This window comes from Embiotoca jacksoni, unplaced genomic scaffold, assembly GCF_022577435.1.
Source record: "Embiotoca jacksoni isolate LCO1_2020_lvr unplaced genomic scaffold, fEmbJac1.0.p SCAF_4, whole genome shotgun sequence".
In the NCBI taxonomy this organism is placed as follows: Eukaryota; Metazoa; Chordata; class Actinopteri; family Embiotocidae; genus Embiotoca; species Embiotoca jacksoni.
In genome coordinates this window covers 21,522,115-21,548,249 of record NW_027185392.1, presented here as the reverse complement: position 1 = coordinate 21,548,249, position 26,135 = coordinate 21,522,115, and the positions used below count along the sequence as shown (strand labels likewise).

The window sequence follows — 26,135 nt, the reverse complement described above, 5'->3', positions numbered from 1 at the left end:
AGGTATTGATTTTGACAAAAGATTCCATATAGTCAACCCACCTGAAGGTCCTTAGCATGTAGATATTATGCTTTTGAGATACAGCTGAACCACAAATTTTCAATTAAAATGATCACAAACCAGCTGAGACATAGCAAAGCTGGAGCTCTCAGGGGCCCTGTAAGTTATGGGGCTGCATGACAATTGCGTGCTCTGTCTGCTTGGTAAGCCAACCTTGCTTTTGGATTGGAAGGAATTTGAATGATGTCTGCTGTTTCTATTTAGTAATAATTCTGAAAGTTGAAAATCCCTCAACCCTCAGGGATGCTGATGTGTTTCTCCTGCAATAAGGTATCAAGTCTACACTGAAGTAATTAATAAAGAGTTTTAACACAATCCATTAAGTGGAAAATGTAAATGTAATCATTTCGTGAATTGATTTTTGTACAATACATTAACACACATGGTGCTAAACACTTTTTTTTTTAAACTTTTGATCATTTATCATTTTCATCATAGACTTAAAATGGATCTATATAACGCATTAGTAAATAATCTATAAAGCATTGATAAAACCATTTGTTAGAACTGATACATGTAATGATGCATGCCTTTTAATTAATTGCAGTAATCAGTCAGAAAGCCGGTGTTGACAGCTCACCACCAACTCGAATTTAAGGATTAGGTGAGAACTATAAAATGGCCAAATCGATATTAAAAAATACACAGCACAATATGTGTCATCATCAACACAATATTGAGTCACTATTTAAAGCCTATAGGATATTAATACATTTGCTGTTATTTGTGCTCGTACTATTTAATCGGATAAAGTTACCACTGCCACATACACACCAGATCGTTAAGAGAGATAGGCCTAGTATATCATTGGAGTTATAAATAATGATAATAAAAAAACAACAACAGATCACTATCAGCTACAGCACAGTTAACAGAATGTACCTTAAACTCCAGGATTAACAACATAACTGGTATAGTGAGCCACAGGCTATTATTAGAAAGTTACGTCACAGCACAGAGGAGCGTGCATCTCGCATCTCTCTGTACAGAGAAGGATCATAACTGATGGTCCCACCTTCTCCCACATGGACCGGAACCACGCAGCACCACGTGACCCGGGATTGCTGGACTGAGCAAGCATCTCACACCGCATCATGGCTGCGGAGGATGCGGCGGCGCGGTACCGAACCGGAGCCCAGCCATCCTGCGGGGCTCCGCTCTCCCTGTCCCGCCTGCTGCTGTTCTCCCTCTACACTTGCTCCCTGGTTCCCGGTCCGGCGCTCGGTTTGCTCGGGTTTCGGCCGGAGGAGACCGGGGGGGAGCTGTCCGTGGAGGACGGGGTGCTGAAAGCCACCGAAGGGACTCGCTTCATGCTGCGGGTTTACTACTCCACCTCCCCGCAGAGGCTCAACCGCACTGCGGGGACTCGTGCCAATAATGCCGCGCCCTGGATCGCTTTCATCGAGGAGCCAACTCCCGGGCGAGAGGGACAAGTTCATCCGAAGCGGAATATGTGCATGGACAAGAACGCCAGGACGTCCGACATCGAGGTTTTAGGCTCTTTCAAGTCTGCTTCCAGCCAGAACTCAGTGCTGGTCGAGCTGCTGGCCAAAGACCTGCGGAGGGGGGAGAAAATCAAATACTATTCCATGTGCGCCTTCGACGGATCCAAATGGGAACACTACCGGACAAGGGACTTCTGGGTGGCCGTGATGGAGCGCTCGGCTGTGCCGGAGCTCTGGCTGCAAGTATTGGTCTCAGTTCTCCTACTCGGACTGTCAGCTCTGTTCAGCGGGCTGAACTTGAGCCTATTGGCACTGGATCCAGTGGAGTTGCAAGTCCTCCAGAATAGCGGCACCGACACGGAACAGAACTACGCGCGGAAAATCGAGTCTGTGCGTCGGCACGGTAACTACGTCCTGTGCACTTTACTGCTGGGGAACGCTATCATCAACGCCTCGCTCGCCGTGTGGATGTGCCAGATCCTGGGCATGACCTGGCTCTCCACGGTCATCTGCGCCTTTGGTATATTCTTCATTGGGGAGATCCTCCCGCACTCGGTGGCATCTCGCCACGGTCTGGCCATCGCTTCCAAAACCATCTGGGTGACGCGACTGCTGATGGTGCTCTCCTTCCCCATTTCATACCCCATCAGTAAACTGCTGGACCTCATCCTCAACCAGGAGATCTCCAACTTCTACACCAGAGAGAAACTCCTGGAGATGCTGCGCGTCAGTGATCCGTACCACGACCTGGTCAAAGAGGAGCTCAACATCATCCAGGGAGCGCTAGAACTGCGCACCAAAACCGTGGAGGACGTCCTGACGCCGCTGACCGACTGTTTCATGCTGGCTTCGGACGTGGTGCTGGACTTCAACACCATGTCTGAGATCATGCAGAGCGGATATACGAGGATACCGGTGTTTGAGAACGAGAGATCCAACATAGTGGACATCTTGTTCGTCAAAGACCTGGCGTTCGTCGACCCGGACGACTGTACGTCTCTGAAGACCATCACCCAGTTCTACAAACACCCGCTGCACTGCGTCTTCAACGACACCAAACTGGACGCCATGCTGGAGGAGTTCAAGAAAGGTGAGGAGAAGTTCATGTGTTAAGTAGCAACCACTCTTGTCAAAAACACAATTATGTCACCTGAAGTATGACTATTCAGATGTTTTCATTGATGCCAGACATAAATCATACACACACAGCTGACATTTGGTTAACTAAGATACTTCCTCACCAGGTAAATGATAGAATTAATTAAAGCCTATGGGATACTTAAACCTGCCTTTCCTTTTGCATTCACGATTCCTGTTTCCATGTCACAGTAAACGTTTTCTCTGCAGTTTGTGATTGCAGTAGTTTACTGATGTCTGTCTGTCTGTCTGCCACGTCCATCCGCTGCGGTTCACAGTGTGAGCAGATGCTCAAGGACATTGAGGACATGAGGTATCTCCAGACACCAGTCACAGGTGGTATACAGATGGGGTAATGAACACACCTAGAACCTGGCATCTGTTACCATGGCAACTTGTTAATCTCAGATGCCTAAATGAACAGGTGCAGGTGCAGGCGCAGGATGTTAACAGGTTTGTTCATTCTGATACTTGAGATACTCATATCTGTTGCTTAGCATTCTATACTGCATGTCACCAAAAAAAGATCTCGTGACCAGTGAGACACCTGAATCTTCCCCGACACTGTCTGATAGGTCAAATGGATTTGTGCTGATCGGGCACACAGGGTCCAGGTAGCCCTGGTTAATTAAAGTGAGAGGAAGGTGAAATACTTGCATATCAAAGCGTTGTTAAAAAAATATTTTCCGTTTGTTGGTGGTTGAATTGATTAACTGATTTGAGTAAAATCATTATGTTACACAATGTGTTTGTATGTCTTTATATCATGTGTTGTCACAGCAGCTCTCAAATTATTCTGAAATACTTGTGTTGTTTATGATTATTTTAACATATTTAGTTTAGGGGGGGAAAAAAAACATCTTCAGGCAGTTTTAGTACCTTAAAAGTAGCTGGTTTGATTTCCTGAAAAAAATTGAAACAGCTGAACATACATTTGGGCAACAGTACATAAGCCTCTTTCTGCTCCACTGGGGCTCCTCAGTATTTAACTGTGATACTTGCGGCAATGTAAAAGTGTATCTTTGCAAATTGGAGATGTAAAAGAGCTTGTGCAGCCCTCTCCTACACAGAGAAAAGATTCAAACTCAGTTGGCAGTGCTACTGCAGCAGACAACTCTTTTCTCCTGCATGCAGTCAGATGGCATTCCTGCTTTATTGTGGAGTTTGAAATGGGTGGGGTGCGAATTGGCCAATCACAGACCGTGCTGCTCATCCCTGCCTTCCTGCATGTTCAGGGACCCTGCATAGTCAGCACTCTGTTGTGTATTTTCCGGATGGGTTTGTGGTGAGGACAAGAAGAGTGGGAAGTAAACAGAGGAGGACACCTTGACCAAGGCAGCCACTGTTTACAAGAGACATCTGACAGCTCATTCATTTATTTATCTTTTGCCTATTTTGCAACAACATGGTGGGAATCTGTATTCACCAAATGTCATACAGTATTTTAAAGATAAACATGTTTTTTAGGATTTTTTTTTTAACAATGCGGTGAAATAGCTTAGAACATGTTTCAAAAACCCAAGAAGGGTATGTTTCTTTAACTGTAAGCACCAAAAGTTTATCCTCAACGTTCACGTTCAACATCCTGCTGACCAGCGTGATGTCTTTACTTCGTGCTGATTTTAAATGTGCTATATGTTTGTGCATATGGCTTGTATGAAGCCAGATTCCATCAGAGCTGAACACAAATACTGTGTGATTCTGGTGTCACTGTTGCCACAGGGAGAACTGGATGAGATGATCTGCACAATCAGAGAATTATAAACCAGCTTTTTCTCTTGCTCCTCTCTGTGTTGCTCTCTTTTGCTTCCGGTGCCTCTCTCTCTCTGTCCGTCTCTGTGGTGATACTTTCAGGCACTGCGGCAGAAAAACGCAGCCTTTCTCATTAATTTCAATGAGACTCCTGCAGCAGCTGATGCTGACACAGGGGCTCAAGGAAAACAGCTATGCAGGGTCCTGATATTGAATATGTCAAACTGTATTTTATTTTCAACCTGTACCTTGTAGGTAAAAACATGCAGCCTGTGCTCCTTTTTTTCGCTACTGTGTAGTGTGTCGGTAACAGTACAATAGAACAGTTTGGTTGTATTTCTGAAAATTGATCAGTTCACTTGCTGTTGAAATGCACTGGAAAACTGCTTCAGACAACATTTTTTGTGTATCTCAGCTTATCATCTTGTAACCTGACCATCGCTCTGTGTGTAGCACAGTAGTTAACTTCAGGAAAACTGCCATTTGTGGTCTCATATGGTGTATAATGTGTTAGCATCTGCTTTCTGACTACCTGGCTATCTGTTGTTTTAAACCACAACTCTGAGTACTATAGTGTAGCATCAACAAAAGGCTATAAAACTAAAGAAATAATCCTAAACTGTTTCACAGGTAGTAGACTTGGGAAATAACTACAGCTACAATTAAACTTTTGTTTTCCTTTTACTGACAGTTTTCTATTTTAGCCTTAAAACACAATCATATCATGTCTATTTTCAAGCTTAATTGTCACTGCACCTAAATGATAAACATCTCGGTTTGAAACACAACACAACATAGTATGCTCCTACAAAACACAAAATGAATTGGGCTGACTCAAAAGGTAAATGAAAGAGACACCAATGAGTGAGAACATTAACAGAGCAAAGCCAGCAAGCCGGAGGCAGTTAACTTAGGCTGCAACATTCACACATGAATTGTCCTATTCTCTTAGTATCCAGTGCCTGACTCGCCCACTGCTCTGCCAGTTCTCTTGCTGCTTCCCTGCAAGTATTGCTTCATCGTACCGAGCATCCATAGGCATGCTCTCAATCAGATCTCTGAGGGGAGATGTCTTCAATCATCATTCCCATATCTCTTTTGTCTGTGCTTAAGTGTTTCCTGTCCTGAGTGATGAGGTCAGTAACTAAACCTCTGTTCTGCACATAAACCTCCCTGTGAACTGGTAGAGAAATTACAAATCTTGGAGATGTATCATCATCTCAAGATGACTGACAGAATTACAAATTACCAGAGTAATGTGGGATCTAAATAAACTACAACCCACTAAGCTTGGTTTTGGAAATTTGGAGGTCAAATAGCATTTTGACATTATAATGAAACCACAGCTGCTGTTGAAAGGCTTTTGACATGAGATTACATACAACCATTGTTTCATCAGCATTTAAAAGGCTGAACTGCTGAAACAATAGATGACCTCAAAAAAATTCCCCTTGTGGGATTAATAAAGTAACTATCTATCTATCTATCTATCTATCTATCTATCTATCTATCTATCTATCTATCTATCTATCTATCTATCTATCTATCTATCGATCTATCTATCTATCTATCCTGTACAAGTATCTAAAAAAAACAAATAACTAAACCCATGCCCAATGAGAAAGCTCATTAGTGGAAGATTCTTAAAAAAGATGAAGTGACAACTGAAAGGAAACATGTCCTTGCTGGCCAAAAGTTAGTAAAATACTGATGTGTCTACGTTTGAAGACACTGCAGAGCTGTAGCAGAAAGCCTGCTGGTCGGGGGAGACTATAGAGAGATTATTTGGCCTGAATGCTAAGCAGTTTGTCTGGCACAAACGAAATCGGCCAAGTAACACCTTCCCCGCTGTGAACAACAGCAGCAGTAGTGTGCTGGTATGCGGAACCTTTTCAGTGCCAGCAGTGTTGATTAGACAGACGGGAAGCTGAACGTGAACATTACACACAAGTCCTGGATGGGAGTCTGTTTCCCGCTGCCAGGAAGCTCAAACTGAGGAAGGAGATGCTCACTTAACAGCAATAGCTCTCAAATTATAAAAGTTTGTCTCCATGACTTTAATCACATTTAAGATCAAGGGTGAGATTTCAGAGCTGTTGAAATGAATTTAGGACACTGACAAAAGGGGTAAATCAATTGTTAATTCAATGCACGTTGGTAAACAAATCCCTCCATTAACAAGAATCGAATTATATGATACACCACTGCCTTCCTACTCTAAAATATACACACCGTTACGCTGTTTTTCTCCCCCTGAAGCTCTTGGTCCTTGTCCCAGTAGACTCTCCCAGGAGGCAGAGTATTAAATATTCAGTGTGCTGTATTTCTCCTTTGTCTCCCTGCCATCTGTTCTCTGTTTTCATGTTACTTTTTAAACATTTCAGCTATTATTCTGTGGTAAAAGTTTTGAAATGAAACATCAATTAGAGTATAGTTGTCCTGTGTAATCTAAAGCACTAATGATGACAAGCATCAGTTCAAAGATGAAGGACCGGGCCCTGTTTTGGTTCACAGTACCGAGCCAGTAAGTCTAAGCCTTTGTCCTCTGTAAGCATGGCATGTTGGTTTTGGTTTACTTGTGTCTGTTTGCCTCATCATAGTTCAGTCTGGTTTCAGTCCTGTGACAGTGCTCATCCTTGTAGATCATCTGTAAAAGAGGACACAGTTTACAACCGTTGGTGCTAGCTCTCAGACCATCGCCTCACAATCTAAATGGATTCTTTGTTACTTACTTCTTACCAAGTTACTTATGTGATCCATCACTCTGTCTCTTGTCTGGATAAAAACAGGAACATTCTGGCATCCATTAACTATACTCACTTTATCCTGAACAGGGTCACGGGGTGGTGGTGGTGGGGGGGGGGGGGGGGGTGGTGGAGCCAGATGGCTTTGGGTGAAGGTGGGGTACACGCTGGACATTGCCCATTGAACTGGGAAATACCACTTGGAAAGTGGAAGGTTTTTGAGAGCCCCAAGAAGTAGGTTTGATGTTACTTGATGTGGCAGCGTTTGTGGTAAATGAAAGAAATGCACTTGCTCCATAAATAAGGTGAAATATCCAGACCGGGTTTGCCGAGCCCACCTAGTTTGCTTGTTGTTAATATGACTGATGACGAGGTTGTTTCTCACTTTTCTGTATTCTGACAGCAGATGTTCTTGGGGCTGCTATGTTGCCTGTTTGTGAACACTCGGATGTTCCCTAATAGGAACTGAACGTACAATAGGGTCCTTATCATTAAATTATTAATTATACCTTAGTTTTTCCTGCATTGATAAGACAAATGTCTGCTGTTAAAATAGCTTTGTGTATGTGTGTCAGAAAGCTACTGTATGAATGTACAAAGTTAGGCCATTGGTTTTGGGGACAAATAGGTGCACAAACACAGTCATTTTATTAATAGTAATAATTGTAATGGACACATGAGGACTATTCTGTCTTTGTTGTACATATTTTTCTTGTTAGCTTGTTTGATGTAAACCTCTGGCACTGCTGAACAAACCAGTGTTGCAGCAGAGTGTTTGTTCAGTGTTGTATACGACCTGTTGGAGATAAATCTCAGCACATTCCACAAATTTACAATTTTTCAAGCAGCAGCTGTAATCAACAAATGTGACAGTTAATCATCCAAAATCAATGATGTACTCTCGATTTACACAGATTTTCAGAGCTCATATCTCAGGTGTGGACGATGGGTCAAATGGAGGTCAAATGGAGGTCAATAAATTCTGTGTACATCAGCCAATGAAGCTGAGAAGTTCAACCATCCCTTTAAGCCATTTGGACTACTCGACCGTGTTACTTATCGTCTTGCATTAAAAGGTCATTGTACCCAAATCAAAAAAGAGACAACAGCAACCTTGTTCTCACAAAGTCACAGTTACTTTATAGAATAGCTTTTTCATTGTAGGTTTTACTGCTTGATTTCATGGGGAAAAAAAGTTTGACTTAAGTTCATGATCTTTATAGGATGTAATCCATTTTCACGTGTTCCCATCTTTCTTTTCAGCTTTCTGTGCACCAACATGTTTTGTGCGAATGCCAATATTCCCAGTTTTTGCAGTTTCTGCTCATAGTAACACAATATTGTTTTATTTTAAAACTCAAAAAACATTAAGTTGTCTTGGGTTTCAAAACTTTGAGGCCACATAGTGGACAGCCATAGAAATTGGGAGTTGGAAGATTAAGAAAATACTAGAAAGAAGGAGGACGACGATGGACTACTGAGAGAGAAAGGAAAGCACAAGGTCTTTCTCAGTCTAGTCTGTGCGTATGCCTGACCTATTTAGCTGAATGCGCCATTGCCAGAATCATGTGCATGAGTGTGGGTCTGTGAAATGTGTATCAGTGTATGTGTGCGAGGTCATATTTGGCAGTGAGAGGGTGCAGAAGCAGAGAGAGAATCTCCGTGAAGAAGCTGATTTGGAGCCAGGTGGCTGATAAGCAGCAACAAACAAGGATTCACTCTGTTTGCTGTCATGTGAATGTGTCCAAGTGTGTGTGCAGGGAATGCATGTACAAGCGTGTTTATTTGTGCATGTATCCATGTATATACATTTTCTGACAGTAAAGTTGTTAATTATGCAGTTGCTGGATAATTGAATGCTGCTGTCGGCAGTGTCGTGTCTTGTTGGACACATTTTGGCATCAGGAAAAATGTTTCACTCTATTTCTATTTTGTTTACAGACCGATCTTGAATTAAGTCCCAGATCCCATGAAGATCCTGTCATCTTGACTAAAGACTTCTTGGTTTTGTTTTATTTTCCTCTGATGTAATCTGCTCCTGAACAAGTTTTTCATCCAGAAGATGAATCATTATTTGTTCCATTTATCTTTGGAAACACCTCAAGATTTTAGCTCCAAAAGCGCCCACTCATCATCCTGGAAGTAAACACAGCAGAAGTATTGCGGACTGGATATGAGTGTACTCATATGATGGATTGTGCATTTGCGTACAGAGTATCTTTTCTATTAAATCCCGCTGCTGTTACACCCCCTCAAATCAGCTGCTGCTGTTGCTCCACTTACGGAACATCAGACTGCACAGTTCCACTCCCACTCAGGATGAGTAATACAGTGAATATACATGAGGGAGAGCAGCATTACTCTGGTCAAATCCCAAATCTAAATACTCCAAATATAAAATCTAATCTCATTTGAGAATACATAACAATACGGGATAACTGTATTCTGGTTTTAAAGTCTCATGAATTAAAAAGGACATTAAATGTCAGTAAATTAAAGTAAACAAGTGCAAAGACATCCAGACTCTTTAACAACATATTTTACAGCAACAAACTGCTGCAATTGTTATTCCACCACTACATTTAGCTTGTTGTCAGTAAAATCAATACACTTGACTTCAAATGCTTAATGTAAAGTTGCTGTTCTAATGTGATGGTGTAGCGCCTGGAGAGTTTATTTAAAGGAGAGTTGTCTTACACCCAACCAAAGCCAGGGAGGTCCTCAGCATCAGCCACACAGGTCCAAGAAGGAGTTGAACAATTTCAGCTCGGTCCACCTGCTCCAGGGATCCACTCAGCTCCACTAGGCCTCGGTCTCCAAAAAATTCAAAGCAGTCTAGCCGGTTCTGGGATAATCCAGTGCTCTGTTATTTGAACAAATCTATCAAACGTTCTTTTCTAGAGCAACTACCTCCAGAAACTGAATTATACCTTTGAATAGCTCCTCTTTCAGTCACTCTCACTCCTCCTCAGTTCTCCTCCATGCTTCCTTTGTCTGTTGATTTTCCTTCCTCTGCTCACAGGTGTGCTTGATTGATCATTTCTTTGTCTGTTGATTGAGGGCTCTTCCCTACTTTTTTTGTTTCTTTTTTCCTTTTCCCCCACTCTGCTACACTTCTCCCCCCTTGGCAATACCATGCTTAGTGGTGACTCCGGGAAGGGCATATATTCTACAGAATATCAATCTAGGAAACCTAAGAAATCTTCATCCTCTGAACTTTCCTGTAAAATCTCAAGTACCTTTTTGCTTTCCATGAGTTCCCAGTCTTCAGCACTCGGGTAGAAGGGTTTATGGTTGCAGACATGCACAGTCTGTACATCCTGACCTGTATCCTCCAAAACAACTTGATAGTTTAGGGTCCCAAACTGTTGAACTGATAGGGACATTTCCACTTTTTTTGCCAGCTTGACTGTGAATTTATCCCAGGCCCTCGACTGAGGAAAATTTCTAACCCACACCCTTTGTTTGGGTTTAAAACCAACAGTACGCCGGTTTTTGTTGTAATTCCTCAGTTGTCTTTGTCTTGATTTTCTTATGTTTTCATCAACATCCGCTTTGGGTTGTTTTAGTTGCTGGACAACTTCATATGCAGGGGAATCCGGAGAAATAATCTTCCCTTTTAAAATTTTGTCCCTGGGGCTATTCAGCTTCCTGCCAATTTGTAGTTCCGCAGGTGTTACTCCTGTAGTCTCTTGAACAGCAGAGTTTATGGCAAACCTGAACTCCGAAAGGTATTGATCCCATTTACCATGATTATCATCCACATACGAGGCTATCATGCATTTTAAAGTACGATTAACTCTCTCAGTCATATTAGTTTGTGGATGATAGGCAGTGGTGAGTTTGGGAGTCACCGTCCATTTTTCACAGAGTTCACGAAATACAGAAGACACAAACTGGGGTCCTCTATCAGACAAGATGTAATCAGGTATACCCCATCTTGTGAAGATTTCCTTCTTCAGGAATTGAGCCACGGTTTGTGCTGTAGCAGATCGCAGGGGGGAAAAGTCAACCCAGCAGGTAAAGTTATCCACCACAACTAACAGATATTCATGCCTTTCTGGACTTCTTGACATCTACATGATGTCAATACCTAACATCTCATTTGGAGCTTCGACAGTGGGTTGCTGCATCTTTCCAGCAGGTTTTGGATTATCGGCTTTCAGACTTTGACAAACAACACAGTGCTTGATGAAGTTTTTTACATCTGTCCACATTCCTGGCCAATAGGCTACTTCATAAAGTCTTTTATAAGTTTTGAAGATACCAGCGTGTCCACTGAGGGGGTTGTCATGATATTCCTGGAGTATCTCTTGAACCAGAATTTGGGGGATGTAGAGCCTGTAGTAAAACTAGTTTTCTGAAATCTGTTTCTTGTGAAATACTTTATCTTCCAAGATAACAAAATCCTGTTCCACTTTGTTGTCTCCTTCAGCAAGGCGAGCCATGATTTTCTCCACATAATGATCCTTATGTTGTTCTTACCAAATTCTTTCAAAGGATATAGGGATATTCTCATGCATTTTGTTGGCATACAGACAGCATCTGACACCAGGGGAGATTCGATAAGGCCTTTGTTTGATCGGTTCTTTTTTCCTTTTACCCCACTCTGCTACAATGTACTTCATCACCTTTTGACCAATGTGCCTGCTGTGAATGTATTGAAATTACATAATGTTGACCTTTTTGTTCAGGTAAGTCCCACCTCGCCATCGTGCAGCGTGTGAACAATGAAGGTGAGGGTGATCCTTTCTATGAAGTCATGGGTATCGTCACCCTGGAGGATGTTATTGAGGAAATCATCAAGTCAGAGATCCTGGATGAGACAGACCTTTACAGTATGTGTGCAAACACACACACACATCAAAATATCGAGAGATTTAGTGCATGACTAATAAGATCTGTATGATTCAATAACACTTGTTCTGTGTGTGTGTGTGTGTCTCAGCTGATAATCGTACAAAGCGTCGTGTTTCTCACCATGAACGGAAGCAGCAGGACTTCTCCATCTTTAAACTGTCAGAGAACGAGATGAAAGTGAAGATTTCTCCTCAGCTTCTGCTAGCAACACATCGCTTCCTCTCCACAGGTACCAGCCAATCAGGTCGCAGCTCTGGGTATCTGTGTTTTTGTGTGTTTATACCCGGTGCAACAAGCATCCTTACAGGGAGGGGAGGCAGATCACCCAAACACATATCTTGTCCAGTCCTGGTTCTTAAAAGATGTGAGTTAACAAACAGTTTTAAGATGGTTCAGTTTACATCCTGCTAGTCCTGAGAAACAAATTTAGGCTTCATATGGCCTTTTGTTTTGTTGACTCCTTTATTATTTTGCATTGTAAATGCTATATATATATATATATATATATATATATATATATATATATATTTAATGCAATGACTCTCCACAAAAACCCTAAGAGCAAATATGAATCTTATTTAATATGAACACCAAAATGTCATTCTTATCTCAACCATTCTGAGTATCAACATACTCCACCAGCAAATGTCTGCAAACAAGTGATGTCTCTAAAGCAGAAAATTACTATGGAGTCACTGCTTACCTGAAAAGTGGAAAGTAGTTTAAAGCAATCTGAATTGGAAGATTCTCCACAAAATCAGATGTTTAGTATAAACTCAAAAATAGCAAGCTTCTTGATCGCAGCACATGTAACAAGAACATTTGAAATATGTTACTTTTTACCTGAACTTAGAAATACCCTGATTAAAACACGGGTGTCTGTGTGTTTTTCTCTTGTCTGTCTACACGTTTCTCTCTCCGTCTTCTCCTTCTTTCAACAGAGGTGGAGCCCTTCAAACCAGCTCACATCTCAGAGAAGATCCTGCTGAGGCTTATCAAACACCCCAGTGTGGTTCAGGAACTCAAGTTTGATGAGAGGAATAAACGAGCGCTGCAGCACTTCCTGTTCCAGCGCAACAAACCAGTGGACTACTTCATCCTAGTGCTGCAGGTACCTGCAACACTTTTACCCTTAACCGGAGAAATGATTTAGCCATGGCAATGATGTCAGCATGGAAAAATGCTGTCAGCTCACGTGGTGTATCTCTCCTATATTTCTTCAGGGTCGAGTTGAAGTGGAGTTTGGTAAGGAGGCACTGAAGTTTGAGAATGGAGCTTTTTCTTACTTTGGGGTACCTGCCATCATGCCAACAGGTACACATACAAATCTATTTACCTTTTACTTATTTTGTTACGAGGGCCCTCTAATGACAAACCCCCTGATGTCCAAACCAAACCTCCTTCACCTCCACTCCATGTAATCATCTAATCTTTCCCCTGAATACAGTGCATGGACTAAATCCTGATTTTAATCTTCTTCCTAAACTGAAAATATAATCTTGATTTATCCCCTGAATTGACATGCCACTAAGATGTCCTCATTTTATACGTTCAAAGAGGTTCTCAAAAGGATAGAAGTAAAAACCAACACAAATTCATAGAAAAAACTTATATATAATGTGCCTTTAAACTTAATCATACTTTGATACAAAACTTGTGAACAGTTTGCAGTCTGTGAATGTACACTAAAACTCTCAAATTCTTCAGTTATGGCATTTAAATTGCTCTGAACACATGAAAATATGTGAACACTTGAATGCTTCATTCGAGTGAAGTCCCTCAAATGAATGAAAGCTTTCAGCAACATCGGCTACATTAAAAAGGTCAAAATGAAGTGGGACCCCTGAGCTTATTCAGGATTTGATTGACATCCCAGTTCTAGTCTGTCTCTATAAACATGCACGTTTGATAAAATATCTAAAGTCTTCTCTGCAGTCCACAGATCCCCCTCTCGCAGCAGTGGTTTGGACCGCTCGGAGTCAATGCTGTACGGAGGAAGCATGGGCCAGCTGAATGGAGGGGGCAACGTGTACCTGCCAGACTACTCTGTCAGACAGCTCACACATCTCCAGATCATCAAGGTAATGCCTGAAACATAAATGAGAACAATATTGATACAATTATGAAACGATAACTATGTAAAAATACAACGTTCAAGAGAGTTAGAATGGGGTCCAAACACTTTAAAAAGACATTCAGGGTGAACTTGAAATAAAAAAAATATATCTTTCCATTCATTTAAGACAGGAAACAACGCTGAACAAAGACGCTTGGATGGACTCAAAGTGGAAATTTAGCTGTTGTGGCTGATACATAAAGTCCAGCCCCTCTCCAGGAGCTTGGTTCCAGAGCCAGTTCTGTGCGTGGAGGTGAGCCCAACTATATCTAGGCTGGTACCACTCCACCTCCTGCACCAGCTCCGGCTCTTTCCCCGCTAGTGAGGTCACGTTCCACGTCCCTAGAGCTAGTCTATGCCGCCACCTGGTCTGCATTGCACCCGACCCCGATGCTTGTCCCTGCGGGTGGTGGGTCCACAGGGTGGCTGCTCCATGTTGTTTCTTCGGGCTAAGCCCGACCGGGCCCCATGGGTGAAGGCCCGGCCACCAGACGCTCACCGGCGAGCTCCCCTCCTGGGTCTGGCTCCGGGAGGGTGCCCCGGTTTCCCTGACCCGGGCAAGGTGACCTCAGACTGTGGGCTGCTATTCATTAGGGGGTCTTTTTGAACCGCTCTTAGTCAGGGCTCTCACCTGAGACCAGTTTGCCTTGGGAGACCCTACCAGGGGCTGATGCCCCGGACAACAAAGCTCCCAGGATCACTGAGCCATTCAAACCCCTCCACCACGTTAAGGTGGCGATTCGCGGTGGTGTTTTGTTATTGGACTTCTGTGCTAGCCACAGTTTGGCCTTAACAAACACCATGTTCGAGCATAAGGTGGCTCATCAGTGTACCTGGTACCAGAACACCTTAGGCCGGAGATCAATGATCGACTTTGTACTCTTATCATCTGATCCGCGGCCATATGTCTTGGACACTCGGCAACCCGAGAACCCGGACTGCTGACTCGGACGGGGGACATTGTCGGGCTGTGGAAAGAGCACTTCTAGGAACTCCTAGACCCGGCCAACATGCCCCCTGGAGAGGAAGCATCATCTGAAGACTTGGGGGGGGGGGTCGCACCTATATCCCTGGCAGAGGCCTCTGAGGTATTCAAAAAGCTCCTCGGTGGTAAGGCGTCGGGGGTGGATGAGATCCGCCCTGAGATGCTGAAGGTTCTCATTTTCTAAAAAGGGGACCGGAGAGTGTGCTCCAACTATTGGGGTATCACACTACTCAGCCTCCCGGGCAAAGCTTATGCCAGAGTGCTGGAAAGGAGGCTCCGACTGTTTGTCGAACCTCAGATTCAAGAGGAGCAGTGTGGATTCTGCCCGGTCGTGGAACAGTGGACCAGCTCTTTACCCTCGCAAGACTACTGGAGGAATCCTGGGAGTTTGCCCATCCAGTCTACATGTGTTTTGTGGACTTGGAGTAGGCTTTCGACCGGGTCCCCCAGGGGATTTTGTGGGGGGTACTGGGGGAGTATGGGGTGCCGGACCCATTGCAACGGGCCATCCAGTCTCTGTACAACCGCAGTAGGAGTGGTGTTCGTATTCTCTGCAATATGTCCTTTGTCACCGATCCTGTTTGTGACCTTCATGGACAAGATACCTAGGTGCAGCTGGGGGGAGGAGAACGTCGGATTCGGGGGTCTCTGGATCGCATCTCTGCTGTTTGCAGATGATGTGGTCCTGTTGGCCTCTTCGGACCACAACCTCCAGCATTCACTGGGAGGTTTGCAGCCGAGTGTGAAGCGGCGGGGATGAGGGTTAGCACCTCCAAATCTGAGGCCATGGTTCTCTGCCGGAAACCGGTGGATAGCTCCCTCCAGGTGGGGACGTAGTGCCCGCCTCAAGCGAAGGAGTTTAAGTATCTCTGGGTCTTGTTCACGAGTGAGGGTAGGATGGAGCGGGAGATCGACCACTGGATCGGTGCGGCTGCAGCAGTACAACAGGCACTGTGCTGGACCGTGTTGGTGAAAAGGGAGCTGAGTTGGAAGGCGAAGCTTTCAGCTTACCGGGTGATATACGTTACGTATACGTTCGGCAATCATATTAGCATGAATCCCTTTGGGGACCATCAACAACCACAACAAGATTCAACTAAATGAGTTTTTCAGATAACTTTTCATGTTATAAAAGGACAATTTAAAATGAGTATGCTGGTCGAAGAAATGTTACGGGATACTGTCAGAAATGATCGTCTCATGTCCCTGAATATTTGTATTAAACTTTGTGGCAGTCTGGTCTGTGGTTATTGCGTTACCTTGAACTAACCAGCTGACATCACCATCCACTTGAGCATGCTCCTCTATGTGGCCGTAGGAGCGTGTGGTTAGAGTTTCGAGGACATTAACCAATAGTATTAGTAAGAGCACGACAACGCCACCTTAGGAATTTCACCTAAAGAATAATTTTGCCCACACAGTATCTAGAACTCAGAAGGCAATCAGGCTCGTTATACTGATGAGCAGTAGACGTGGTTCCATTACAAACAATTATTCTTTATTATGACCTTCAATATTCAAAACAGTGGTTCAATCAGAGATCATTTCAAACACCAACTACTAATAAATGAGCCCTAGACAGTTATTTAAGACGTTTAAGAAGTTATTTAAGAAGTTTTTTAAGACATGTTCAGGGCTGCGGCTTACCAGTGGAGAGGTGGACCATTAAAGGTGAGGATACCAAAAAGAGGAGGCTCCCCAATCACACGTGGGCACAAAATCACTCACACACACACACACACACACACACACACACACACACACACACACACACACACACACACGCAAGCACACGTGAGGGTTCAGAACCAGGGGTGCACCAAGCCACACAGCACATGAAGGGAGACACCAACACCAGGAGGCACCAACCCCACCACCTTAGGCCCTGCAGCTCCTACAGAGACAGGGAACACAATTAACAAGGCTCCACTTCACAGAAAAAAAAAATAACAAGCCGGAAGCGGGACATGCGTTTGACATCTAAGGGAGCTAAGAGAATCCCCACCGCATTTATAGGATGCCCACCCACCATGATTGGCTAGTGATGTGCTTGTAATTAAGGAATGACACCAAGGCCCAGAGAGTGATAAAAGCTCCCTTATGCTACATCTAGTTTAGCCTCACTGCTTGAAAGACAAAAATAAATTGGACCACAAGTGCAGGCTTGGAGTTCTTTACAGTAGTTCAATCCTGAAAGCTGGTTAATGCATCTTGCTTTGGATTGGAATGAATAAACAACCATGTTTAAATATCACTGATTTGGTGAAAGCCATGTATGATACAAGTAAAAAAAAAACTATCCAACTGCCCATTGTTAGTTTTCCCATCCTTAAGAGGAACATGTTACTTTTCTTAAAATTAATAAGTGTGGTTTGGTACTCAACCCTTAAAAATACCCAGAATCCTCTGGTCCTTTGTGCCAGATCACCAGGAGCCACTACCAGAACGCAGTAACAGCTACCCGGATGGACAGCTCCCCTCAGACACCTGATGCTGACACTCGTCTGACAGAAGGCAACACGCCGACCCCAGAGCCTCCGGCTGCAGACCACGCAGCCACGCTGTTCCCCCGCCAACATACCACTACCCTCATACCCCCACCGAGGGAACACAGCCGGCCCAGCTCGGCCCGAACCCGACAGCAGTCCAGCGTCCCGCACAGCACCTCGCTGCTGAACGAGAAGAACCGCATCGTCCGTAAGTATCCCAGTTTGTCCAGAGACATGTGACAGTGGAGAGTCCAGACTAAGAGATAAAGAGGATCATGAAGCAGCTTTACAGTTCAGACTGACATCAATAAGAGATCATCTGAGCCATCAGAGGCACACAGACAAAGTTCAATAATCTCAGCCAGCTCAAGCAGCAAAGAGGCACGTTTAATAAATTGGGATAGAGAGAGTCTGAGAAGAGAGAGAGAAAAACCTGACTGAGAAATGACTGGCTGAATATCAGAATGATCGATACTGTATGTTTGTCAGGTTTGTTTAACTGAGAAATAACTTAATAAGAGTTTGATCTTTCGACCCTTAGTTTGTCTTTTACGACAAACCACTGTTATGGTTTTCTAACAGTGGAAGGAAAAGAAGATAATCCTATTAATCCATATGTTTAATCCACCTGTTTGCTTCTTCCACCCAGCCCATTTACCAACTAAAATAACTTAAATCTACAAAAATAATAGCCACTGCATAATGATGCTGAAAGTAAATCGCAGCTAATTACTGATGAGCCATCAAACAAGGTCAACTTTATTTACGCAGTCCAAACTTTGGAAAATGATGCCAGGTTTCTGATTTCAAAGAGGAGTGATCCAGGTGCGCTGACTTCCTACCTGGTTTATGTGGGTGGAGCAACAAGAAGCAGGAGGCCAGGTGATGGAAGAACGGAGCAGGAGGGGATTTTCCACAATTCAGTGTAAAACATTTTCTAGAAAAGTAAAAAGGTTTTCCCAAAGCCCCACTAACCCTAACCCTGAAGACAAACAATCCCAAACTCAAACATGTTTACTTTACTGTCACAGAAGAGAAACAAAACCAGCAAACATTCAATTAAAAAGCTAAAACTTAATTTACTGACTAATCAATAAATATTTTTACTTCTCAAATCCAGTAAATGGAACGGCGTCACGTGTGTGTATGTGTTGATGTGTGTGTGTCTGCTACAGGTAGTAAGTCTGACGGCCAGAAGAGTCCCAGTGATTCGGTGTTTCTCAGGATGGATGAGACCCCCTACATCGGAGAGGACCGATCGGAGATGGACGCACACGCTGGTTCGTCAAACTCCGTTTATGTAAAAACCTGCAAGCAGATAAGAAATCTGACAGGAGACAAAGACAGAGTAACCTACATATCTGTAACAGTGACAATAGATGTGACAGAAACAATAAAGTCAGTGAATCGGCAGTTTCCAAAGGTAAAGCCACCAGCACTTACAGGCAGTATACATTTGAGGTTCTCAAGACTTGAGTCTCAAATCTACTCGATCCACACACGATGCCATCTGTGCATAAAATCTGTACATGAATGAATCACCGATATTTTCAAGCCAAAGAAGCTATTCAGAAGCAAATTTGATCAGATCTATGAGGTTGAAGTTGAATGACTATTATGAATTCTGTTCTATTTGCGATGTATAATTTTCAACAATTTGTTTTAGTATAAGTTCTAGATGTTTAGATAAAACTGCCCACAAACCATCACATACACTTGTAAATACGTTTTTTTGTTTGTAGATCATGTAATATACTTTGAGACCACTTTCTGTATGGAGAACCTCTACAGTATATAGAAGACTTTTTTGTGTTTCACTTTTCTTTTAGGTAGTTAGAATGAATCGAGGAATGCAAACAAATAAGATCAACAAATTTATTAGCATCACTTCTGAAATAAAGCAATTTTATTTTCACATTAGAATATTTCTTTTTTTCAAGTGTTTCTTCCGTTGCACCTTCCTCACAAACTTAGCTGAGAGTAACACAGGACTTTACTCTGTCCTCCAACACAAACCAAAACTCTTCATCACTGACAGGATCATGCAAATCTTTTTCTCCCTCTCTCTCAGACATGGCCTCTGTTCCCATAGAAACGGACACATCCCCTTTCATCAGCAGCCTGTCGCTGAGTGGTTCAGAGGACACACTGGGCAAGAAACTGCTGCTCAAACTCAGTCAGTCTCTCTCTCTCTCTCTCTCACTCTCTCTCTCACACACACACACACACACACACACACACACACACACACACACACACACACACACAAGTCTATTCACAAACCATTTCAATGCTTCTCTCTTCCTCCTTTGATTTGATTCACATGCAAACTGAACTACACACACACACACACACACACACACACACACACACACACACACACACACACAGCCTCCTCCAACTTAAACATTTGTATTCTCATGTAGTTTCTTGCAGGACCACTCCAGTACTCTTTGCTCTATAAATGTACAGTTTACAGCTGATACATGTCACAACTGTAGTTTATATTCCTTAACTATGCATGAAGATAACACCATATTATCTAACAATATAATTTAACAAAGCAGTTTATATATATCGACTTTTCATTGGATTTTTTTATATTTTATTTTAGCCATTAAATCTACTCATTGCAGTGAAATGAATAGAATGAATGAAAAACACCTTACTGAACACTTTTTCCTGCACTTTATCTCAGTCCAGCAAAGAACACATCATGATACATTGTTATCATGCTTCACTTAATGATGGCAGTAAAAACTGAGTGGTCAATGTATGTTTGGATTGGATTGGCACCTTTATAACAGACAGCTCCGTACTTTTACTGCCCTATTTTGAATTATGATGATCACTTCTTTTATCTTTTTAGGACATTAATAAAAACATATGATTGTTGTGACTAAAAACCCTCAACCTCTTTGACACATAACATTTATAAATGAATAAATTATGATTGTACTTGCTTGAGATCGTAATGAGAATCCTAGCTAAAGCAGTGAGGTGTGGCGTCATAATTTTAAAATTTCCAATATCTGTATGTGAGAAGATAGAAAAAAACATTTCAAAATCTGAAATGGTGGCAGGTTTTACTGTTATTGTGATATTTATATGTTGTAAATGGACTCTGCAATCATGTTCAAAGCAGCTTATTCAAACCTGAATCTTTTTAAATGTATTTTATTACAGGTGATTACAGGAAATTTCATTTGAATTTTTCGCAGTGAAGAACTGCATGTAAATGTAAAAGGAAATGTTTGGTATTTTTCAACCTAGTTTCAGACTTGTGTCTATTCTGACTACAGTGTAGATAACTTTTCACTGAGCACTTTTGTTATAAAGATTTTGGTAAAGTAGACATCAGCAGAACAGTGAGAGCCTCGTAAAGCTTTCTAAAAAGACTCAAGATTTACAGAAATCCTTTCATTTGTTTCTGATTCCAGCCAAAGGTAAACACATAGATCGAATCCCTGTTTAACTGCATAAGGATCGACTCACCAGCTGACCAAGCTAGTTCCCGGTACTCGTCTGTGTGAGGGTGCTTCATTCTCTACAACATAGGCGCTCAGTGCAAAGTTAGAGTGACCTCTAGTGAGGATGCACTGAGAGCAAGACCCAGATAGAAAAAACACAACAATTTCATTTAACTTTTTAATAACTGTTTACATGTCTTGTTTCCTCAGGCCACAAGAAGAGGAGAAAATCTCGCGAAGGAGAAAAGACACCAGAGGACATTTCAGAGCAGCCGCTGGTAAAAACCTAGCGTGAAACAGACCCGAACTGTCCATCATCTGATGGTCCTTTAAACTGTTTGTAAAGACGATGTGGTTGCTGAACTACGGCTCTCAGAGTTTTATCTGAAAACACACTGCACCCACACACACTTTAGGAGATCGTAAAATGGACCAGTAACCAGGAATGTGCTGCACATGTGGGCGAAAGTCACCATTCGATCAAAAAACAGACGGTGCAGCTTTGGCAATATGCATTAAACCAACCTTTTCTATGCGTCGCTCTCCCTCTTCCTCCTTGGATTTACATGCAAACTCACCTGCACACACATACACACTCATTTGATCAAAAACAGAGATGGCAGCTGCGGTAATATGCATTATAACAGCTTCACATCTCCACCTCTCCAGGTTTATCATGCTGATGCTTTGCATATAATGGAATGACTGTGAATCTAATGATATGAAGAGTGTTTATACACTACTCACATGTGATCACTTCTCTTATGGAGCTAAAGGGAATGACTGAAACAGAAGGAAGACACCAAAGATGTTGCGGTTTTGTACTCGACATACTGCTCCAAAATGCGCATGAAAAGTATGCTGGTCACTTTGTGCTGAGGTTGTTGTTTTGAGAGGTTTTCTGATTATTATATCCTTATTAGATCTACTGTGTTGTCAGCAGTCTAGAACCGTATTATGCTTTTTACCTTTTTTTCATCAACAAACAAGAATTTCATATTCAGATTGTGTTTGAGTGTCAGCTTTTACTCACTCAAGTAGAAAATATGGCCAAAAATATGTGGACATGCTGGGAACTTTGAATGCAAGAGCATACAATAATATTGTCAACAACAGTGTGCTTTGAACTTTGTGGCAGCATTTTCCTGTCCTGTATCAGCATGACAATGCTCCTGGCACAAAGCCCTCCTTATAAATAAATTGTTGGAAGAACTTGACTGTTCTGACCTCAACTTAACCCAACATCTTTGAGATGAACTGACTGCCAGCCAGGTCATAACCCCCAACACCAGGGCCCGACCTCACCAGTGCGTGTGAAAGCTGTTGCAGCAGCAAATTAATACTCTATTTTTTGGATGAATGACAGGTTCGTATAGGTCAAGTGTTCAGGTGTCCACATATTTCTGACCAAGTGGTGAATCACAACTTCCTGCTTGCTGAGGATATTGTGATCCGAGCTGCTTGTTCAGACCATAATATGAGTTTCCTTGCTGGGTTTGAACATCATATGATAATCTGTCAAATGTGGACTACATACACATTAGAGGAAGAGTTTTGGGAGGTACGGAGTAGCAATAAGAAGTCTGTTACCACTCTCATGTCTGAGGTGATTAGCTTGGTTTAGCATAAAGCCGGGAGTAAGCTGAAAACGCTGCTGTGGCACTCTTCAAATCTAAAGCAGCTGAAATCAAATCCATCCAAAGTTTTGATTATGTGACTGCTTGTATTAAAAGAGGTCACTTGAACCTACACAGACTCTGCAGTTGTTTGCGAGAGAAGAAAGTGGAGCACGGGGAGTTGGTAGACGGAAACAACACAACTAAAATAAAACAACTGGACTTCCATTCACCTCACCAGCAGACGTACGGCGTGAGCAAAATGTGTCTTTATGTATGGAAGTGCTGTATTGCAGATTGTTTCCGCAATCCTCAAATGGCCAAAATAAATAAGTACATGAATTAATTAATTATTAAAATTAAAATATACCTTTCAGTTTGTTTATCCCAAACACACAGATATATATATATATATATATATATATATATATATATATATATAAAACTTTGGGAAGAGTGTTTCTGCTGAGCTATGCTAACATGATAGCGGTGTCAGTCTTAGTGAAAGAGTGAATACGTATATTTTATAGTATGTCAAACTATTCCTTTAACTTATTCGTCATGTCAAGAACTGCTATTGCACTTCTCTGTAAGCAGATGCAGACTGAATATCACATTCACATGCTGGTGTCAGGAGGACAAAAAAGAGGTTTAAACAGCTGCTCTGCGTAACAATTGATTTGTGTTTGTTTATCATAGGCTAAATATTTTCATATTTTCTACCACATGATGATAGATGATGCTTTTTTTTCATGCTAATTGACTCGTTTAAAACTTGTTGTTGCTTATTCTGCTAAAACCTCTTTTTTTTGTATCCAGGAATCTCTCCGCAGTTTGTTCCGTGCTCTGACGTTTCCTTTCCAGATAATGTGATGTGAATAACATTTTATACCTCATCTTTATGGTATATCTTTATTTTGTTTCCCTGTTTGAGGATGACATTAGACTGTGGCTCAGACACATAAAAGTCAGACTGGAGCTCCGTGCGAGTAAAGCCGACTGTATAGATTCTTGTAATCTGCAGTTGGGCTCTCGCTTTCACTTGAGATTCATTCATCCCATGATTTGTAACCAGTGAACCTCTTTAAATAATCATTACTTGAGCTGAGCCTTTCTTAGATTTACTTCAATTATAAATGAATCTCATTATTTCTGTCTCTCTTTACTGGAGGTGAGACGAAATTAAGCTTCTGGCTGCTGTTATTTTTCACTGCAACACAGGAAGAGATCCGATCCAAGCACGTTGTCGTATGAAATGTGCTATTTAAATCAACAGCACATGACATAACACAGCAGCTTTCACTGGACCTCAAGATCTAACCTCACTGTCCCATATATTTCCAAACTATATATGGATATTGATATCCACGTGTATGTAGATAATGCAGTCCAAAACTAGCTTGTCAGGAATTGACCTTCATTCATACCACAACATTTCTTCTATTTTGTTTTCAACTTTTTTCAATCTCCAAATTGGTAACAAAAGTTGTTGCTGAGAGATTTCTTGAAAAAGTACAACAAAAGTCCTTGTAGAATTTAAATACATTAATGTATCCAGTGTTACTTAATATTGCTTGCAACAAATATTTTCCCTGCCTCCTGGCTGCATGAAGCTGAATATGAATTTAAGGGTTTAGTTTAGTTTAGATTTTGAATGTAAATTTATCCAACACAATATAATACTATGGAATATGATGCTCTGATCATGGTATGATGCCCATTTAAAGCAATTAGTGGGGGAAGGAGGTTTTAAACAAGGTTGACTTGTTATTTTTGTGCTTGCTGCAACTCTCAGCTGCTACCCTCCTTTTGTATGAGAGCAAAACTGAAAGCACCCAATGCCATACAATAACAGAAAAAGTCATATCACTGAAACTTCCTGTAGGTTGTTCTACTTTGATTTATGCCTAATTGTTTATCACACTGATAAGGTATGATATCTTGTTACTGTCTATGTTCAGGATGTCCATTCACTAAAAATAGCTTAGAGATCTCGGTCAAAGGTGCAGAAGAACTGATGGACTTTGTTGTTGGCCTTCTTGAACTGAGCCCAAAATCCTTCAAGTGTGTCCTGGTCTGTGCAGAGCTGCTGCCCCTGAACCTGCACAGCTCAGTACTTGTTGTGCATGCTGCTGATGGGACAGAATGGGTGGGCGTGGCTCCGTCTCACCGAGTTTGCAGGATCAGATTTGTGCCACTGCAGCACAGAGGAGCAGGAGGAGGAGGGATAGGGGCAATTCAGGGAGGGATGAGAGAAAAGGGAAATGCAGAGGTCTAAAGTTTCATGTCTGAATGAACTCTGAATGATGTAGAAGCTGTCAGTAGCCCTTTGAGGAAAGCCAGACAAAATCATCAACATAATTCAGTTTCCTCACTGAATCGAGCTGCTACTGCAGCTGATAGTAGCATTATTTAATTGGTGGGTCACCTTCATTGAGGAGCAGTATTTGCATCATTTGAGGTCTTTATGGTCTAAACTGCCCTTAGAAACGTTTGGATGTAATTTTTCATGACAATCACATTTAAAGATCCAGTTGGCAATAAATATTGGCATCAACAGCCTCTCCCTGTAGTATTGACTTTCAGACACACATTGACTGTGGCAGGCTGGTGAGGATGAAAACGTGGGAGGGGTGCTTTTTCAGTCTGCTCATTGGCTAATGTAGCAGGCAGCGAAGGAGAGAGGAAGCTTCCCTCATGGGTGCAATATATCAAACCTGCTGAGTCACTTTGCTGCATTGGGGCGCTGGCCACAGCCAATCAGCATCATCCTTTGAGGTCAAACCCAGATAATAATGAATCCTGCTGCAGCATGTAGTTTCTTAGTTAGTGTGATGGGTACATTCCTCCGGCTGCAGATCCTTTTGATCTGTCGGTATCAGGATGTGTTCTTAATAAGTCTGAGATCCGTTATGTAATTCCACGTTTTCTGCTATGAGTCAATAGAATGGAAGTTTCTATTGTTTTCAACTCTGTTTTTTGTAATGGAAAGAACTGCAGTGATGTATGGACACAATGTTTTTGGAAATATGACAACTTAACTTGTAAAATAGAAAGCAACTACATGATGGTATTTTGCATCAAAATACACAGAAATACAAAGTTCCACAACATACTGAATTTCAAGTCTACTGTCTTCATTTTTCATTTGAGGATAAGTGGAAATATTCTACATATTTCTTGCTGTCAAGGAAACCCATAAAGACACAAAAGCCTGTAACAGGTACATTTACTCAAGTCAGCACTGAAGAAACATGTTTTGTCATTTTACCACGTTCATCTGACATTGAAGTTAATATTTAGTTTGAGGTTTAAGATTTCTAACCGGCCAACAAAAAGGGCATGTGACTTTAAATGATACTTTAAGTATACTGTATTTTGTTGATAATTGTAGACTTTTACTTAAGAAAAGGATGGTAGTATTTCTACCACTTGGTATCCGATTCTTGACAACCTAATTC

At 42.0% G+C, this 26,135-nt stretch overlaps 1 protein-coding gene across 2 annotated transcripts; it reads left to right on the top strand.

The window, feature by feature from the left end:
- Nucleotides 1–970: 970 nt before the first annotated feature.
- Nucleotides 971–25,794, top strand: LOC138208681 (metal transporter CNNM1-like). Of its 2 annotated transcripts, XM_069166750.1 has the most exons (10): nucleotides 971–2,595; nucleotides 11,833–11,976; nucleotides 12,087–12,227; nucleotides 12,940–13,109; nucleotides 13,222–13,312; nucleotides 13,934–14,079; nucleotides 17,523–17,796; nucleotides 18,764–18,868; nucleotides 19,660–19,764; nucleotides 21,269–25,794. In XM_069166750.1, exons 1-10 carry the CDS (start codon nucleotides 1,155–1,157, stop codon nucleotides 21,346–21,348), a joined length of 2,697 nt encoding a protein of 898 aa, XP_069022851.1. In that variant the 5' UTR covers nucleotides 971–1,154; the 3' UTR covers nucleotides 21,349–25,794. The 2 variants fall into 2 exon arrangements, with proteins under 2 accessions (XP_069022851.1, XP_069022852.1); XM_069166751.1 differs by lacking the exons at nucleotides 18,764–18,868; nucleotides 19,660–19,764; nucleotides 21,269–25,794 and having other exon boundaries at nucleotides 17,531–17,691.
- Nucleotides 25,795–26,135: the final 341 nt, after the last annotated feature.

Coding starts and splice junctions, on each gene's coding strand:
- LOC138208681 (XM_069166750.1), top strand. CDS start 1,155: ATGGCTGCGGAGGATGCGGCGGCGCGGTACCGAACCGGAGCCCAGCCA. Junction 11,977..12,086: donor GGATGAGACAGACCTTTACA/GTATGTGTGCAA, acceptor TGTGTGTCTCAG/CTGATAATCGTACAAAGCGT. Junction 14,080..17,522: donor CACATCTCCAGATCATCAAG/GTAATGCCTGAA, acceptor CCTTTGTGCCAG/ATCACCAGGAGCCACTACCA.